Source organism: Bemisia tabaci, chromosome 6 (assembly GCF_918797505.1).
Source record: "Bemisia tabaci chromosome 6, PGI_BMITA_v3".
Classification (NCBI taxonomy): domain Eukaryota; kingdom Metazoa; phylum Arthropoda; class Insecta; order Hemiptera; family Aleyrodidae; genus Bemisia; species Bemisia tabaci.
This window is the reverse complement of record NC_092798.1, coordinates 16312149-16330934: the sequence shown is the minus strand read 5'-3', so window position 1 is coordinate 16330934 and position 18786 is coordinate 16312149. Positions and strand designations below refer to the sequence as shown.

Genomic DNA, 18786 nt, shown 5'->3' with positions numbered 1-18786 from the left:
TTACACTTTACAGCCATCTACATTCTTATGCTGGGGACGATATTTTTATGCTTCATAGCTCAGATGATAGCCAGATGAACAGGTGGCCTTATATGCTAACAGATGATACGAGTTGAGTATGAATAATTAAAATCATGTTAATTAACATGATTTTAATTATTATTCATATTCGTGAAAATGCCTTGGCAAGTCTAACTTTCAAAGGGAAAAATCTTAACTTCCGAACTTTTCCGATGTCTGCCACCTTCGGAACCACGAAGTAAAGACTTCGCTTTTTAGTTGGTCGAGCAAAGTTAATGGGCAAAAAGCAAAAAATGCTTCTAAATATGAGGGGAAAGTGTATTTATAATTCATTCTCCTCTTAAAAGCACTAAAAAAGGAAACTTAGGGATGCACTGTGGTTAACACATCAAAATAATTGTGGTGAAACAGGCAACTCTGTGGCCTCGACGCGGGAGATTCCGCTACTAGAAAAAATAGCATATACAATTAAAACGATTCCAGGGTAAAGAATAGTGCAGATTCCAATTATTACATCCGTTTTCAGAAGAAAATCGTGAATAAAATGTGTTATTTGGCTCAGCATTTTGGACAAATATCACAGCGTGCGCCGCGACGGTATGTGTACTTAGATGGAGCGCAGTCTTAACGGACGGTCGGGGAAAACTTTTGACACCGAAGATTTTTCTTCCTTTCCAGTTTTTACTATTCAGAAGAGATTCATGAACTTTGCTTTTGTTTAGAAACTCGCTCATTTTCCAGCTTTAGAATTCCTCATACTACCAGTGGTCGTTAATCATTCTAGGGTGTATGGATGGACCTCGATCCGAGTGTCCAAGTACCGATGTAAATCGGTACCGTCAGAGGCCAGAAAGTAATTCTATGCGCTTTTCTTACAACGCGATTTTTCCGTATAGTCTCTCCACTGCTCCTGAGACGACTCAATTTATCAAAATCTACCGTCAGAGGCCAGAAAGTAATTCTATGCGCTTTTCTTACAACGCGATTTTTCCGTATAGTCTCCCTACTGCTCCTGAGACGACTCAATTTTTCGAAATTCCCCGAACTCTCCTTTGCCAATTGCAGGTAAAGATAGTCCCGCAGATCCCCCTGAGTTGGGGGTTTTTTGGTGCCCCCCAGACTCGTCTTGATGAGGCAGCCCTCTGCCGCCACGAAAAGTTTGTGACGAACAATTGTGTTTTGTGCTAAATGGGCTTATTGTTTGCATTTACAATTAGACTGAGCGAGTGTAACTTAATCGATGTTGCCGGCTAATCGGATCGTCACAAATAGTGCTGAGAGCGCTGGTAATCCCGTCAACGGCCATACCACGTTGAAAGCACCGGTTCTCGTCCGATCACCGAAGTTAAGCAACGTCGGGCGTAGTTAGTACTTAGATGGGAGACCGCTTGGGAACACTGCGTGCTGTTGACTTCTCTTTTGCGGGATAAGAGTCGGACGGCGATGGTTATCAAGATTGACTTTTCCGAGGATTTTATTTTTGTTTTGCCGTTTCGATTTTTCCTGCAATTTATTTTCGCGAAGTTATTGTCTCTGCAATTGACACTTCAGAGGATTTTTTTCAAACTCTAACACCTTGCGGAACCTCCTCAAAATCTTCAAATTCTGCTAAAAAATGTACTACCCGGTCCTATGGAAATAAATAAAATATTAACGCCGCTAACGCACGTTTATGACGTTACAGCTTCCATGCATATCCAGTCCGAAGTTGAACAAATTGAAGACGGCTAGTCCTTATGAAATAGATGAAATTGATGAGCACACCTCTCGTACAAGGTACTCAGACTCTCTCAGGTTTGATGGATACAAATTCCGATGAAATCATAGTTCGTTTGCAATTCGCGGATGGATGCGCTTGATTAACCTTGAAGAGCTCTAATTTGAGTGATACGGGCTTTGCAAATGACCGATAATGGGCAAGGTATTAGCTATTATGGGACGGAACAGTTACACAGAGCCGACTTTTAAAGTCGAGAACAAACCGGTCAAATCGGATTTTTGTCACCTCTGTCTCGTCGACTGTTGTTTCTTTTTTTCCGAATCTGGTGATAATTTTATCGGAGCCAATCGATTGCTGAAATAGAAATGATGAGGATACCATGTTTAGACTTGACATTTGGAATTGCCTAATTCCTTTTTAAACTCAGTGGAGTCATTATAAAGGCAACTTCGAAAATCTTGGGGGGGAACTATAAAGAAACAATAAATTTCCAAAATCGCCCAAAATTCAGGAACTTGGGAATTTGGGGTATTTTGGCATGAGATTGACAAATTTCTAAAATGTCCGATTTTTTTATTTTTTTATATTTATTTTATTTATTTATTTTTTTTAGAAATCTAATTTCAAAGTTAATCTCATGCCAAACTACCCCAAATTCCCAAGTTTCTGAATTTTTGGCGATTTTGGAAATTTAATGTTTCTTAGAAAATGTAACTTCAAATTCGTTTTTCTCCTATCAAATTACCCGTGGATACCGATTTTCTTACAAATCTATTGACGAAAAACCGGTGTCAATTTTCGGCCATCTTGAATTTTAACCGAACGCCATTTTGAAACGGTTTGGGATATTGACCTCTGGTTTACCCGAAAAGTTTTTTTTTTTTTTTATATATATGCTCTTTCGAAGGAGGTATAACAAAGGGGGTCTTCTCAATTGAAAAAATAATTTGTTTCAGTCCACCACCCCGCCCCCCGGGCTCCCCGGAAAATTTTGGGGGCCAGAAAGGAGCTCCTTTTAACCTAGGAACATCCCCAAGTTTCAAATATTTGCCTCAATTAGGTAAACATTTCGAGGGGATGGAAAGGACTTATGGATTACCCTGTGTATCGCGTGAATTTCGCCATATATATTGTGAAGTCGATTTCCTATATATTAACACATTTCTTAAATATTGCACGATTTTCGCCATATATTTTGGAGTCGATTTCCTATATATTGACACATCTCTTATATATTGCGACAGTTCGTATATATATTTCAAAATTTCCTGTATATCATGAATATTTCATATATTATATCATTATTGCCAACATTCGTATCTTTAGTTACAAACGGCCCTGCATATTGGACGGATCGATTCTCAGTCCTCAGACCGAGAATCGTCATTACTCCTTTTGAAACTGGATAACACGTACGAATGAACTTGCTCTCTCTGCTAGGGATAACAATTCGTTTATCCGGGACAGCGCGAACGCAGTCCCGACTCCCAAAAATTACGCGCCCGAGGTATCTACATTTGAGATACTCGCAGGGGTCAGCCCGACCGGAGTGCAATGGAAGGGCCTCGCCCTGGGGGAACCGCCTTCTTGATCACGGTAGCCCCCACGCCAGGTAAGTATGAGGGTAGAAGAGTCACTACTGGATACCCGTGTAAAGAGAAGCTCTTTCCTCCACCGAGAGTGTTCCAAATTTATTCGACTTGTTTTGATGCTTCAAAGTTTTTCAAGATAAATTTTTTCGCTTTTTTGACTTAACAATCAAATTTCTCTACGAAAAACATGATGAAATCGTAGCTTCAAACAGATTAAATGCCAAAAAATAAATCAGAAATCGAAACAAGAAGTAGATCGAAAAGATCGAGTCGTCGTGCACATGCTACAAAATGCCCTCAGCAATAACCGCGCCAAACAGCCGCACGGAGCGCTGGGTTGCACGGTCGGTAGATTGTGCTGTACGCTTCCAGAGGGAGTCTCTTCCGACAAGCGCGATTTTTAAATGCTGCGTGCGTGATCCGACAGTTCGTAGGATCGCACTGCTTCCTTAAAATGGCTTTCCTTTCTCACATTTGGTGTCGATTCGCCAAAAAATGAGAGGTGGGCGGGGTTCCTATTGGACTGAAATGCAAAATTGAAAGATCGGAAATTTTTGTGAGTCATATCATGAAATTTCGCGAAGCTGTGAAAAATATAAGTATCATCTCTCATATTTTCAAGGGCTGAGCATGGAAAGTAACACGGAAACACATCAGAAAGCAAAACCCCCATTTTTTGCCGTCTAATTTCGAACCTTATTTTTCAGTGTAAAATACCACATACGCACGAAATATTAAAAAAATCGGCGCTGACTTCTGCTCGAGATTTTTTTCATATCAACCCGGGACTCCTCCGACGCGATCTGCACTTTAAACTACAATTTGAAGGGATATTCAGTAAAAAATAATTAAAAAAATATAATTAAAAAAAATAAAATAAAACAATTTTAAAGAAAAAAAATCTGGACATCTAGTCGGTGCCGACTTTCTTTGTTTTCCGTGGTGCCTATTTGACTCTAAAAACACGACATATCCTCGATAGGAAGGTCCGGCTGCACTGCTAATAATTGAAATTTTTAATTGTATATTGTTTTAAAAGAAGGGAGAACGTAGATCACTTTAATGTGAGGGTGTGACAAGTCTCACAAGCCGAGGGTCATATATTCATGGATTTCCACCACTTTAGGTTAGGGATGGTCGAATATTTAGATAATCGAATATTCGATATTCGAATTATTGGCACCGAGATGATCGCATCACATTCGAATATTTGCTTCCGGAGTATTCGCAATCGCAAATTCGAATAATCGCAATCGAATTCGACAACCGTCCACCCCTATCGTCAATCTCGTTATTAATTAAAACTACTCCACAACTCCGCACGGGAATGACTGACCGTCTTAGTTAAAAGTGTCATTTATCTCTCACGGTACATAAAAAATAAAAAATCGAAGCAATAATCGAAAATATTCGAATATTCGCTTCCGAAGTATTCGCAATCGCAAGATTCGAATTCTCAAATAAACGCAATAATCGCATTCGAAAAGTTTCGAATATTCGAATAATTATTATTATATATCGAATATTCGAATTCGACTTTCGTCCATCCCTAGTTCATAAAAAATCAAAAATCGGAGCAGTAATCGAATATTCGCTTCCGAAGTATTCGCAATCGCAAGATTCGAATTCTCAAATAATCGCATTCGAATTCGATATTCGTCCATCCCTACTTTAGGTCCTGTTGTAGTAGGGCCTTGTCTCGGCGCGGCGCGGCGGCGCAACTGTTGCGGGAATTTGGCGTAACTGTTGACGGAAGGAGGTGTTCCAGGAATGTTTCACTGATAAGTGAAAAGTGAAACTTTCAAGATGAGAGGCCTTTGAACATGTTTTTGGAAGTATTTCAGTATTTGGTCGCTTTGACTTTTTTAGCACGAATAAATTTTGTTTCCTCGGAGTTATGCAGGCCCGTATAAATTATAGATTTATTTTTTGTTCAAAAATTCACTTATCCGAAATTATGTTGCCCAGATGGCAGATCGGGCTTTGGATTCTTGGAATCAATGTGCGCCGCCTACGGAATTTACTTAAGAGCTCTGTAGCGGGTGGTAGCGGCGCGGGGTTGCTCTGTGATTTGGTGGCCCTGAAAAGGGCCGTTTTAAAGGGATGCACGAACAGTGAAAGCGCTTAAGCACGTTCTCCACGGATGCGGCGGGCCAGTTGAATGTCCTTTGGCATGATGGTGACACGCTTGGCGTGAATGGCGCACAAGTTGGTGTCTTCGAAGAGTCCTACGAGGTAAGCTTCGCTGGCCTCTTGAAGGGCGAGGACGGCTGAACTCTGGAATCGGAGGTCAGTCTTGAAGTCCTGAGCGATTTCACGGACAAGACGCTGGAAGGGCAGCTTGCGGATCAGGAGCTCCGTGCTCTTCTGGTAACGACGGATTTCACGGAGAGCAACAGTTCCGGGCCTGTAACGGTGAGGCTTCTTGACTCCTCCGGTGGCGGGAGCGCTCTTCCGGGCGGCTTTGGTGGCCAGTTGTTTGCGAGGGGCCTTGCCTCCAGTGGACTTACGAGCGGTTTGCTTGGTACGTGCCATGGTTCACGGTGCGAGTGCGAGCGAAGACTCAGACTGAATCAACGGAATGATGGCGCATGGAGGGTGCTCCGAGTATTTATAGTAGAACTTCCCGCCAATTCCGCTCCCCAGTCGAACAGTGGCCAATGGGAGCCTTTCGCAGTGGCGCTCGATTTGAAAACCGGTAATGCTGCGAGCGGCATAGGGTTTCAAGTACGTCGCAGGCGAACAGTATGTAAGTAAAATCGCACAAACAGTAATAAAATCGTAAATAAAGTAATACTAACTCGACAAAATGCCTGTTGCCTAGGCCGATAGTCGAATGTTCTTGCGTAGCTTGAAATTCTGATTATTTCCGTACTGTGAAAAATATTCGAAATAATTGATTCCTCCTGCAAGTAAGAATTCTCAGTGAAAATGTACATCACCCAATGGTAATTATAACGATGTTCAGCCTCTGAACGAACATTCGTCTGGAAATTGTCAGTGTGGCATAAAATACAGAGTTCTTGAAAGTTCAACATTTAAATAAATGGGAAGCATTTAATGAGGAAGGAACGAGAAGAGCGTGTGGATTTGATGAGTTAGTCTTCCCAATATATTGAAAACTTATGAGCTCTCCGCCATACATGCATAAAATTCTGTAGACGGCCTTATATTACAATACTCCTAAAGAAGTTATTAAATATATAAGTGGTCTAAGAATGTCTAATTATTTGGTGTTCAGAAATCAAATAAACGCAACACATCAAGATTCTCTCTCTCTCTCTCTCCCTCTCTCCCTCCCTCCCTCTCCCTGGTGGAATTTACTATGTTGCTACGCTATGGAATCGGAAAGTGAATTTAACTTTTCCGGGGAAATTGTGCGGATTTAACTGGGTAGATAGTCTCAGGATTTTACTGAAGGACTGAACTCAGAAAGCACGAATACCGCGCGACTAGGTCGGCTAATTTCAGTTCATTCATCCTGGACTCTTCCATTATCTCATTTTTGTCCGGATTTTATTCCACAATGCGCTCAAAGCATCTGTCCAATTAAATGGAATAAGTTATGAAGAAGCGAGCAGCTGTGCTCGTTGAAACGTCGAGCATCAAGGACCTGTGTGACGCGCCTACTGTGGCGACCCCTCACACGATCGAAGTTACTACCCGCGCTCCTCCCATTGGCTGCCGGAAGGCAGCCGCTCAGGTATAAATACCCAAGGTTGAGCCCTCTTAGTCATTCGTTTCGTTCTCTCGACAAGCAGCAGACCTAAACGCACAATTCAACAATTCAACATGTCTGGAAGAGGTAAAGGAGGAAAAACTAAGGGCAAGTCCAAGACCCGTTCATCCCGTGCTGGGCTCCAGTTCCCAGTTGGTCGTATCCACCGACTTCTCCGCAAGGGAAACTATGCCGAGCGTGTTGGTGCCGGAGCTCCCGTCTACTTAGCCGCTGTCATGGAATACTTGGCCGCTGAAGTTCTCGAGTTGGCTGGTAACGCCGCTCGTGATAACAAGAAGACCAGGATCATCCCCCGTCACTTGCAACTCGCCATCCGTAACGATGAAGAATTAAACAAGCTTCTCTCTGGTGTCACCATCGCCCAAGGAGGTGTCCTGCCAAACATCCAAGCTGTACTTCTGCCCAAGAAGACCGAGAAGAAAGCATAAGTTCACTTTCTCCATTCGTCTCTTCACTTTAAAACGGCCCTTTTCAGGGCCACCAAATGTTTATGCTACCGACGCTGCACGATTATCGTGCAGCGTCAACAATTCTCCGTATAAAGGGATGTGTCTAACTGCTACTGCAGGTCTCTAATAACAGTTACCACCTCATCTGTCATTTAGATTAGAAATAACAGTCACTTATTCACGACTGATATTTTGGAGGAAATTGCTCGCAAATTGCCCAATTCGATTCGGTCGTAAAATGATATGTCCTGCCAGGGTAAATCAACTCGCGATATAATTTCGAACATTTTATGTAGAATGCCTTTTTTTCCCCAAGCCACACCATTTCCAATAAAATACCTACGTCATCAAAAAAATCCACGATGCGAAAAAAAAGTTTGACACCTGTGTGGCGGCCAATCACCGCTCACCTCTGACGACGCAGCCGATGCTCGCTCCTGATCGACCGACGCAGTCTCAACTACGGCTATATAGTATATACGTCGTGACCACACCGACTGTCAAATCTACGCGTTTTGACGACTTTCTAAAATTCCATTTGTCCATACCTGTAGTAGAGTGTACCTTGCCGTCAACCACACGGATCGCATTACCACACCTAGCGGACACCTCGCAGCCGACCGGCCTGCCCTAATTCCAACGGCCCTGCTTAGGGTCACCACACTAGAGCATCTCCTCTGGTCTATGGCCATACCTACATCCAGAATTCTGGTTGGCCCAAACATGAAGTCTGGTTGCGCCAACCAGCCGTTTCTGGTATGTCCAATCAGAAGTTTCTGGTTGCCACAACCAGAAATTCTGGTTACCTTTACCAGACGTCTGGTTACGTGAACCAGAAAATCTGGAAGTCAAGATCAGAGTTCTCCCAGGAGTGCGGCCTTCCCCTAAACAAATAAATTTAGCCGTAATTTATATTTAAAAAAGTACGAAAAAATAAAAAATATAGAGAATTCCATCTCATTTTACTTTTAGAACTAGTTGCAATTGAAACACACGATATAATGATTTTGTACACTCATCGGGGATTGAATCTGAGCCTACCATTTTCTAATCTAACACGCTAACCGTTACACCACGAGAACCGATATCAACCTCCGGCTGGAATGAGATATTTGAAGTAATATAGTGAGTTAGTTAGTTTTAGTTAACGACGATCAGCATCTAGGCTATTTACGTCGGGGACCAGGCAATTTTAAATTATGAAATTCAATTTCTTGAAGAGTTATATTATATATATATTATATACATAATATATATATAATATATATATACACACACACACACTTCCCTACTTCATGCTGTTACCCTTTAATTCAATTGAATAATAAACTGCGAGAGTTACAGCCTATTTTAGGTATTAAGTTATGTCGGTGTATCGTCCGCAATACCATACAAATGGCAATATCTCAACAAAATCAAATTAACTTTATTTGACATAGATACTTGATTGAAAAGTGGAGACGACGACGTTACCAGGGCCATCCAGAATTTAGATGAGGTAAATAGTTTCTGGGAATAGGAATTAAAGTCAAAGTAAGGTCTTCAAAAATGAGAGATACATATATTTGTTTGTAACGCACCCAACGGCCTTCTTTGCCCTGTATCTTGCATTGCATTGAACATATACTTACATCTTTTGCGACAAAAATTTGCTGCATTATTGAGAGCAAGGTACATTAATTTATCCATCTTTGAAAAATTTTGAATGAATTTTCGGGCTGAGCACTTAGCAGTGAGCAGACCAACTTCGGGACAGTTGACGGCATAGAACGAAACGTCCGCAACAAAAATAATTGCCCGGCCGAGGTACTCGTGATAGGGAAGGTAGCGCATGAGAACCTTAAATACGGAATTTATAATGAACTCTACGATTGAGCGGTCTGCGCTGAACGTAAAACGAAATATTATACGAGCCCGCCACCGGAGAGGACAAAAGAGTAGAGAGGGGAAATGGGCAAGCACCTGGCGCCCCACCGCGAGCCGGCTAGACCGCTCGGGATTGGGCGCAGCGAGGCGGCCCGTTGTATATAAAAACCCGAGCCGAGCTGCGTTCGTCATTCGTTTGCAGATCGAACACAGTGACGCAATGGCACCGAAAGCAAGTGGTAAGGCAGTGAAGAAAGCGGGCAAGGCCCAGAAGAACATCACCAAGGGTGACAAGAAGAAGAAGCGCAGGAGGAAGGAATCCTACGCCATCTACATCTACAAAGTCTTGAAACAAGTCCACCCCGACACCGGAGTTTCCTCCAAGGCTATGTCTATCATGAACTCCTTCGTCAACGACATCTTCGAACGCATCGCCGCCGAAGCTAGCCGTCTCTCCCACTACAACAAGAGGTCCACCATCACCTCCCGGGAAATCCAGACCGCTGTCAGGCTCCTCCTCCCCGGAGAATTGGCCAAGCACGCCGTCTCGGAAGGAACCAAGGCTGTCACCAAATACACTAGCTCGAAGTAGATTTTCTCTTCATCCGGCTCCACACTTTAAAACGGCCCTTTTCAGGGCCACCAATTTTGCCGAGCACTCACTCCAAACCAATTAACAGTCGAAAACTTGAATTTGAGTTACCGTGTGATCTCAAAGTTGTCATTATACCCAGATTTAATGCGGCTACATGTTACGGATCAGTTTCTTACATAGCCTTGTGCAGTGCTGCCGTTTCCCGGAACTAATTCCGAATTTCGGAACTTTTGAAGTTTCTCGGAATTTTTCCCGGAATCTTTGTAATTCCCGGAATATCCCGGAATTTTTGCGTTTTTTCGGATTTTTCCCGGAGTTTTTGCCTTTTTTAGGATTTTTCCTGGAATTTTTGCTTTTTTTCGGATTTTTCCCGGAATTTAAGCCATTTTTTTTTAGGAATTGTTTATATTTTCATCGGAGGTATTGAGATTAAACTGGACATTTTCTCGCAATGATCATTTTGGAAATGGGGATTCTGTTTTCCAGAATTTTCTCGAGTGTCGTATCCATCTTCCCGCGGTTTCCTACCAAACCTATAACCTCAAGAAAGAAAATCAAAATATGAAAATAATGAAATGAACTGAACAACTGTTCACATCATGTTTTGGTGCTTGTTACCAAGTAGTTTTTTTTTTTGGTAAATAGTTAATTATCAGTGATTTCGTGTCTATTTTTGTCCAAGCCGTACTTATTTTTCTCCTTGTCCTTTTTCTATATTTGTTTGTTATTTTCAAGTAAGAAAATAAATTATCAGAAAATAAAAGCCAATTTATGCATTAAAACCAAAAAATTCCTTTCCTAAACGGATGTGTCAGTCGCGCCTCTATACTACACACTACACATCCATTGCAGTGACTCTGAAGAAAACAAGTTCAAAGCTAAAAATTTCAAAAGTTGATGTAGCATAAATGAAAAAAAAAAAGTTCTCTGAAAATTTATTAAGCAGCAAATATTTTGCTGCTGGGAAAACCTAGAGTACCTACCTGTAAAGCGAGGAAAACCTATGTTCCTAAAAAAGGAAAGCTTCAAGTAAATGGACTGATCCATTTAAATGTGTCATTTTTACATCTCTAATGTTTAATCTTCAATTTATATAAAATTAAAATAATTTGCAGAGTTTTCATTCCGGGGAGATGGTCAATTATGTCAATTAATTAATTATTAATTACAATTAATTCCCATTCCTTAATGCGGGCTTTTCAAACGATTTAACTGTTTTATAGGACAGCCGCCCCTTAAAATCACTGTCAGGGCGTCATAATTACGTCCAAACCAGTTGAGAACTGTTTATTTAATATTCATGACGCCCTGACAGTGATTTTAAGGGGCGGCCGTCTTATAAAACGGGTAAACCATTTGAAAAGCCCGCGTCAGGAATCGGAATTAATTCCGGGCCGATCTCGGAACTTTTTCCCGGAATATTTGAAAATAATCGGAATAAAATAGTTCCGAATCACGGAATCTTGGGCTGAGCGAGAACGGCAGCACTGGCCTTGTGCGTAACGCTAATTATCGTTTCCCCATCACACGCAGCGCAGCGTAGTGGCGTATCTCGTCCCTAGATCACGTAGAATCACTTATCTTCCAACAATACTTTCGCACAGGACTATGGTTGGGTTGGTTCTGTTTAGATCTCTGTTCACGATGCTAGAAGGTGGGCTTCTACGAATTTGACGAAATTTTTCCGAACTCACGAATAGACTTCAGATAAAATTAATAATTTCTGAGGGTAAGACTCAAAAATGGAAATTTTGCTATTTTAGCAATACGTGTTGAAAGATTCAAAGAATTAGATGGAGCCCCACCAAGGCGGGAAGGAAGTTCCATCTCACATTGGATGCTTACAAATTGGATTTTGTCAGCAAATTTTTCACAATTATATTTCAAAATAAAGTGGATAATATTTTGCAATAAGGAGCCACCTTTCCGCATAGGGAAACCGATGATCTATATGTTGTTTCCAAAAATTTTCCTTAGTGGAAAATGTTGTACTATTATAGTTGAAATCTCTAATAACTCGATTTTCCAGTGACTCCACACGAACGCGCCTCGTCAATTGAGCCCCTTAATTGAGCGAGTGAGTTCCAAAACGCCCAACTCGGGTTTTTCTCGATTTTTAATTTTTAATGGTTTGGTAACACTGATAGATAGGCGCATCTGCACGCAAAATGAAATTTCTAAATTGCAATCTGAAATGCTCGAAACGGCGACGGGAAAAGGGCAGTGAGGAAAAAACACGCCCTATTTTTTATCTTTTCTATATCATGTAAGAGGGGAAGCGGTGGAATTTTCCACGGCTGCTGGCTCACGAAACACTTTCCTAGGGTATTCAGTTTCATCAAGTAAAATATTTGCCAGAAAAAGTACTGCAAAAAGAAAAAAAATCAGTATTTCATCGGAAATACCGATTTTAGGCCGTTCAAGAGAAACGGGTGGATTGTATCAACAAGTTTTAAAAATATTTCAGGGTTACATGTCAAAAAATATTAATGTTCCGGGGCGATCCATGAAAAATCAGCATCTGAAAGTCGGTGAGAACGAAAACACACCAACTCAGCAACTCGTAGACGCCTAATTCTCTGTCATTAAACATAGCGTATCTATTTCAACTTTGACCTTTCCTCCAAGAGCTTATCCTTCGGCACCAAAAAGCTCCTTCTTGAAGCAACTTTTTTGCCGTTCAATTGTGATTCCCAAGGGGCCATCCATAAATTACGTAAGGCACTTAAGGGGGAAGGGCGAGGGGTGAGACTTACGTGAGCTTTCCAGCCAATTTTTAAAGAAAATGCAAAAATCCATCTTAAGTCAGGTTGATGGTAAAATTCAAGATGAAATATAGGAAATCAGCAGTCAGCACATCACCGATAGCTGACCAATCGGACCAAGCCTCTTGTCATTTCTCTAATATAATGGGAAAAAGTGCCTTACGTAATTTATGGATGGTAAGAAGGGTACGAAATAAAATTGAAATGACGAGCAACAGAGGAAGATATACTGCCTATCTTTCTCGTTTCAACTTGTGCGATCGGGGGCTGGGTGTGGAATCCGCACAAAAAGCACCGAACAACGCAGGAAACTACTCCTTACTTCGGTTTTTACCTTTTTTTGAAAAATATTTTCCTCGAATGCGCACTAAATGTACGATAATCTATACTATAAGCTCCCATGTAGCCCCACCATGTAGAGCTCAGGTTTTAGCGTTTTTCTTTTAAAAATTTTTTATTGTTTCCGACTGAAAATGACTCAGTGTTGAGTCGAAACGTCTCGGGTTTCATAATTGTGTATTTTTAGCCTTGTTTCCCGTTTTTTCATCTTTGTTGTTCCACTGTTATCATCGTCTCGGGCTGCTCCTAAAAATTTGTATCTATAAGCTCCGAGACCTCCTAATTTTGCGAAACTGGTAACGCTTAGTTCCAGCGTTCTGCCGGGCCGATTTTCATGATTTTTGCGGCTATCAACGGGCAATTGTCTCTAGATAAGCCAACTCTTTTTAGATTTTCAAAATATGGCCCAGATTTTTTTATATTACGTGGTAAAGTTGCGAATTCTCCCATTTAAACAATGTAAATTTATACTTTTTGTCATAGTTCGTTTGAGCGTTCTACCGGGCCGATTTCCATGATTTTTGCGTAAATCGACAGGTAATTGGCCCTAGATGAGCCCGCTGTAATCAGATTTTGGAAAAAGGACCCAGGTTTTTTTTAAAATCACGTTATAAAAGTGAGTGAGTTTACAGAATGCTCCGGTACTGCTACCGCTATGCGCGGGAGGATGCGCAGTGGTCGAGGAGGTTGCGCAGTAGCTGTGTAGCCTGCGCATCAGCTCTACACTTATCTAAGTACACAAGATTCGCGCCGGAGATCTCATGTAGAGCGGTGGCCGAGTCGTCTAAAAGACGTCGAGTTCGTCCATTTGGAACTCAATGGGGGTCCGATCCCCGACTCATGAATACTTAATTAATATCTGACCGTCATTGCTCCTTGTTTTACTGCAATATTTCATCAAGCAGTCATTCCATAACGCGTCCTTTTAATTTTAAAGTAATTTTAAGTGAAGTTTAAAATTGAAGTATACCTCATATCGTAATTTTTTAGGGGAAAAATAAAACTAACACTGATAGGAGGGTAAAAATGGGGCCGCGAAGCGGCCCATTGATGGCGCGGAGCGCCTTCAGGGGGTTGGGCCGCGTAGCGGCCAGGGGGCGTAGCCCCCTAGTAACAACTATTAATAGAGATGATTCTTCCTCGTGGTATTGGCGGAGGTGGTAGGATCAGGTGAGTCAGGTGAGTTTGGCTAAAAAATTAATAATGTTTACTAATGGACTGAGGGTTACAGAATTTCCTCCTTTTCTGGGATGTACAATTAAATGAGAAGTAGTCGGTTATTTTTAGCGTGTTGATTTTAAATTTTAATTAGATTATTAATTTTGTATTCTTCGTTATCAGTCAATTGTAATTTTCAAATATTCTTTCTTGTTGTGATAACATTTGGTATGTAGTTGATTAAAATGGCACAACGATAGATTTATCAAGTTTAGTTTGGTTCGGTACATTTTGTGTTTTTTCCGTCTGGCTGATTTTTATTTTATTGAAATTTTAAGTTAGAATTAAAGAATTAGCGTTGGGCAGATACTATACGATTTGACACATTAATCGTGACTAGAGTCCCTTTCTACTGAGAGTCAAGACAATGCGAATCCATTTCGGATTGATTAACCGGATTTTAGGCCTTCACAGTGTCACAAACGGGAATAAAGATTACATTTTCACCAATTGCAAAGATTATAATCTGGAATGGACCGAGGAATTTCGGGTTCGACAAGGAACAAACGGAATGAGAGAAGGAAAGGAGAAAGGAATTTGAGAATGAGCCGATCGAAGATTACGAAAAACGTTCAATTTGTGTAATCTTTATTCCCGTTTGTGACTCCATGAGGGATCAGGGATGTTGTCTTGACTCTCAGTTTAAAGGGACTCTAATCTTGACTAAAAATAGATGCTAATTCATAAGCTTAGAGGTGAACTTCCCACTCTCACTAGATGTATCACGCGAAACTTTATGAAATCTAGAGTCCCTTTATACCCAGAGTTAAGACAACTCGATTATCAGCTGACTGGCAGCCGGCCTTGGCTGGCCATGGAGGCCGAAACGAGTGCACCCAAACGAACGATATTGAGGGGTAAGGATCAGGAATCCTGCGATGTCTGTCACACAAAAACAACAACATCAACAAATTGATCAATTAAAAAGAAAATGAGATTGGTTTGTGAGTAATTTCTTAATCTCTTTTCATTTTGGACCGATGGAAATGACAATTTACTCTTGATAAACCACAATTAGGTGATATTTTCATTATTCTTGTTCACATTCGAGGTACCGCCATCTTGGTGCACTCGTTTCGGCCTCCATGAGCGAGAACCAATCAGAATTGGATTTTTTTTAGGCCACTTTCAGCCGAACCAAAAGTGAGTTGTCTTAACTCTGGGTATAAAGGAACTCTAATGAAATCCACCTCTCGCGTTCCTGGTCATGGCCATGGCTAGGGCTTACTGGGCTACGCGCCTTCCCGTAAGCGTGCATCTCGGGAACCTGGCCTTATATTCTGTGGAGAAGTGACGACTGGTGCCACTGGTGGGTATGAGCCGCGCGGCACTCCTCTGATTGGTCCATCTCCCCTCGTACAAGTAGCGTTAGATCCGACGAGGTCCCGCGCGCGGCACCGTTTTTGAAAGCGTCGCGTGGCCCCTCCACTCGTTTCGTATTTCCCGCGATAGCGCTCCATCATTCTTACCGTTTATTGGTTCGTTTTAGTGGGAGACGGAAAGTAGTTCGGCCAATCGTGACGCTTCTCCTAAGTCGAGCGACGGTATAAAAAGCGGACTCATGCCCTCCCAGACATCATTCTCGTGTTAATACTTGAAACAGCGCAATCATGACTGGACGTGGTAAAGGAGGAAAAGGACTCGGAAAAGGAGGAGCCAAGCGTCACCGTAAGGTGCTCCGCGATAACATCCAGGGAATCACCAAGCCCGCCATCCGTCGTCTGGCCCGCCGAGGTGGAGTCAAGCGTATTTCTGGACTCATCTACGAAGAAACCCGTGGTGTCCTCAAGGTCTTCCTTGAGAACGTCATCCGTGATGCCGTCACCTACACCGAGCACGCCAAGAGGAAGACTGTCACAGCCATGGACGTCGTTTACGCCCTGAAACGTCAGGGCCGCACCCTCTACGGTTTCGGAGGTTAATTCGCTTCCTGCCGTTGCCGCACATCCAACTCTTTAAAACGGCCCTTTTCAGGGCCACCACATATACGAGCTCTCTCACTCACCAACATACACTCCTTTTCATCGGAAGAGTAGAGTCGAATAAGTTATGCTTTACCATGTCTCCCGACTTTTTAACCCTTCAAAATGGCAAAATCTGACCTTTTTTTTTTTTTTTTTTTTTTTTAAATTTGTTCAAAATTTATCGTTTAATCAGATCCGAACATCGTTTTAGGCAGTTTTTGCCATTTAATATCAGAATTTTGGCCCTAAACAGCTGAAATGTCCTGTACCGTAGCCTGTCTGCAACTCAAGTGCGCAACTTTAACGCTTCATAACCATCATCTTGCATCTAAATACTTCCACTTCTGCTGTAAATTCACACTCAACTTGTACCTAATTTATTATTTTCAGTTATATTCATCCAAATAAGTGAAAATATTGACCGTCTTTGCGTCAAGCAGGCTTGTCTGCGGAATTCGCGTCCTGTACCGTAGCCCCCTTTTTTCAGCATCATTTCGTCCGTTAGAGTGCAGCACTTATGAACTTTGTTTACTTTTTTTGCGTTATCGTGACTATCACACGCTGATGTCGAGCAGAGGAAAAAAAACCGCAATGAAACAGTAAATTTTGATCGTTTTTTTATGAGTTTCTAGGTTTAACGACCATCTAGGATGTCCTTACCGTATACCTACCTTTTTAATGCATAAATCACTTCAAACTCTCGAATTTTGGTATTTTTTGATACGCTCTAATATCTTAACCTCAAATCCAGAATTTCAACCACATGCGTGAATATGCCCGAGCACCGTTGCCAATAATCACACGATTTGTCCGCACCGTAGCCGTCCGTACCGTAGCCCGTAGCCGTCCGGTACCGTGGCCCGTAGCTGACGCGCGATGCGGCCGGGTCTACGGTAAGTACGGACAAAATGCGAAAGTCATCCAAAAATCGGTGCGCTGTTTGATGGATCATCCCACTTTACTTTATTTTATCTATCACCATTTGGAATTTAAAAAAAAAAGAGAGACGTATTTTCTTTTAGTACGACGCGACTTAGAAGAAGAAGGCTTTTTTTTCGATGATTGCATAAGGATCTTTTTATTTTTTTCATTTTTTTCTTTTAGAACTTTGAGTCCTCTTTTTCGTCTTAAAACCTAACTTATTTTTTTTCTTATTGTCCTTTAAATATTTATTTAAGGTGATTTGTGACCACATTTTCGATAAATTTACCTTTTTGTTTTCTTTCTTATTTTGTTATTTTGTAAGAGTGCACCTAAAACGTTCTAACGTTGTTAAGCTTGTTTTAAGATCTCAGCTTCTAAGATTTGTCCCTAATTATTTAATGCGTTTACTTTAAAATAAAAGCAGTTAATTATTTTTGAAAAACTGATTTACTTATTCTTTTTACCTTTATTGCCTGTAATTATTTATAAAAGTGGCACTTATAAGCTATGCTATAACTTAGCAGTTTATTCCCCAATGAATTTCAGTTCTTTATAATTCGGCCCTTGCATACAGTAATATTTACGAATGCCTCTTCGTCCTTACCGTAGCCCGTTTGTCCGTACCGTAACGTTATTGTCCTGTACCGTAGACCAGTAAAAAAGTGTACAATTTGTAGCTTTAAAAAGAGCAAACCTGTAGAAATTCTTTAAAAAAGTTGTCTACCACATCCTCTAAGTTAGTTCTAAAGAAATTAATTAAAATTAAGCGTTTAATTACATTTCCTGGCTTTTTTGGGAGAAAAATGATGGCGCAAAATTCTAGAAATCGGACTTTACAGCAATTTGGGGGCTAAATTTTGAAAGTAAAAACTTTGAAGGATATTTTGTTTTATTCTTCTACAAGAATATAGCTCTATGAGTGCAAAAAAACTTAAAACGGTATTATTATCGCACGTATTGATAGGAAAACAAGCCTGTTTAGTTGGTCTGCGGTACGGACAAAAAATTTAACTTCCAGTGATAAAAGAGGCCAAAAAAAAATTTCTGTTGAAAACGAAGATTGACCACCATTAAAATCGACTTTCCAAGAGGATGAGGATTTCAGAAAACATGCTGAAGTTTTAAAATAACTAAATTCACTTTTTTAAAAAACGATGGCTCCAAGAGCAAAACTTATTTGATTCTACTCGGAACTTGAACACTCGATCCGAGTGTCTAAGGTTCCGATGAAAATCGGTTCCGTCGGAGGTCAGAAAGTAATTCTATGCGTTTTTCTTACAACGCGATTTTTCCGTATAGTCTCTCCCTCTCCACTGCTCCTGAGACGACTCAATTTATCAAAATCTACCGTCAGAAGCCAGAAAGTAATTCTATGCGTTTTTCTTACAACGCGATTTTTCCGTATAGTCTCTCCCTCTCCACTGCTCATGAGACGACTCAATTTATCAAAATCTACCGCCAGAGGCCAGAAAGTAATTCTATGCGTTTTCTTACAACGCGATTTTTCCGTATAGTCTCTCCCTCTCCACTGCTCCTGAGACGACTCAATTTATCAAAATCTACCGTCAGAAGCCAGAAAGTAATTCTATGCGTT

General features: G+C 41.2%; 4 protein-coding genes and 2 non-coding genes across 6 annotated transcripts; 4 read left to right on the top strand and 2 right to left on the bottom strand.

Moving 5' to 3' along the window:
• Positions 1-1315: 1315 nt before the first annotated feature.
• On the top strand, positions 1316-1434 carry LOC140224922 (5S ribosomal RNA). The gene has a single exon (XR_011900143.1). It is a non-coding gene; the product is annotated as a 5S ribosomal RNA (ribosomal RNA).
• Positions 1435-3199: 1765 nt separating this feature from the next.
• On the bottom strand, positions 3200-3361 carry LOC140224938 (U1 spliceosomal RNA). Its single transcript, XR_011900159.1, has one exon. It is a non-coding gene; the product is annotated as a U1 spliceosomal RNA (small nuclear RNA).
• LOC109042056 (histone H3) lies at positions 3216-5936 on the bottom strand. Its single transcript, XM_019058620.2, has one exon. It carries the CDS (start codon positions 5866-5868, stop codon positions 5458-5460), a length of 411 nt encoding a protein of 136 aa, XP_018914165.1. The 5' UTR covers positions 5869-5936; the 3' UTR covers positions 3216-5457.
• A 1185-nt stretch (positions 5937-7121) lies between these two features.
• On the top strand, positions 7122-7556 carry LOC109041676 (histone H2A). The gene has a single exon (XM_019058094.2). It carries the CDS (start codon positions 7126-7128, stop codon positions 7498-7500), a length of 375 nt encoding a protein of 124 aa, XP_018913639.1. The 5' UTR covers positions 7122-7125; the 3' UTR covers positions 7501-7556.
• A 2013-nt stretch (positions 7557-9569) lies between these two features.
• Positions 9570-10033, top strand: LOC140224866 (histone H2B). The gene has a single exon (XM_072301730.1). It carries the CDS (start codon positions 9608-9610, stop codon positions 9977-9979), a length of 372 nt encoding a protein of 123 aa, XP_072157831.1. The 5' UTR covers positions 9570-9607; the 3' UTR covers positions 9980-10033.
• A 5832-nt stretch (positions 10034-15865) lies between these two features.
• On the top strand, positions 15866-16286 carry LOC140224868 (histone H4). The gene has a single exon (XM_072301732.1). The coding sequence runs from the start codon at positions 15915-15917 to the stop codon at positions 16224-16226; it is 312 nt and encodes a 103-aa protein (XP_072157833.1). The 5' UTR covers positions 15866-15914; the 3' UTR covers positions 16227-16286.
• Positions 16287-18786: the final 2500 nt, after the last annotated feature.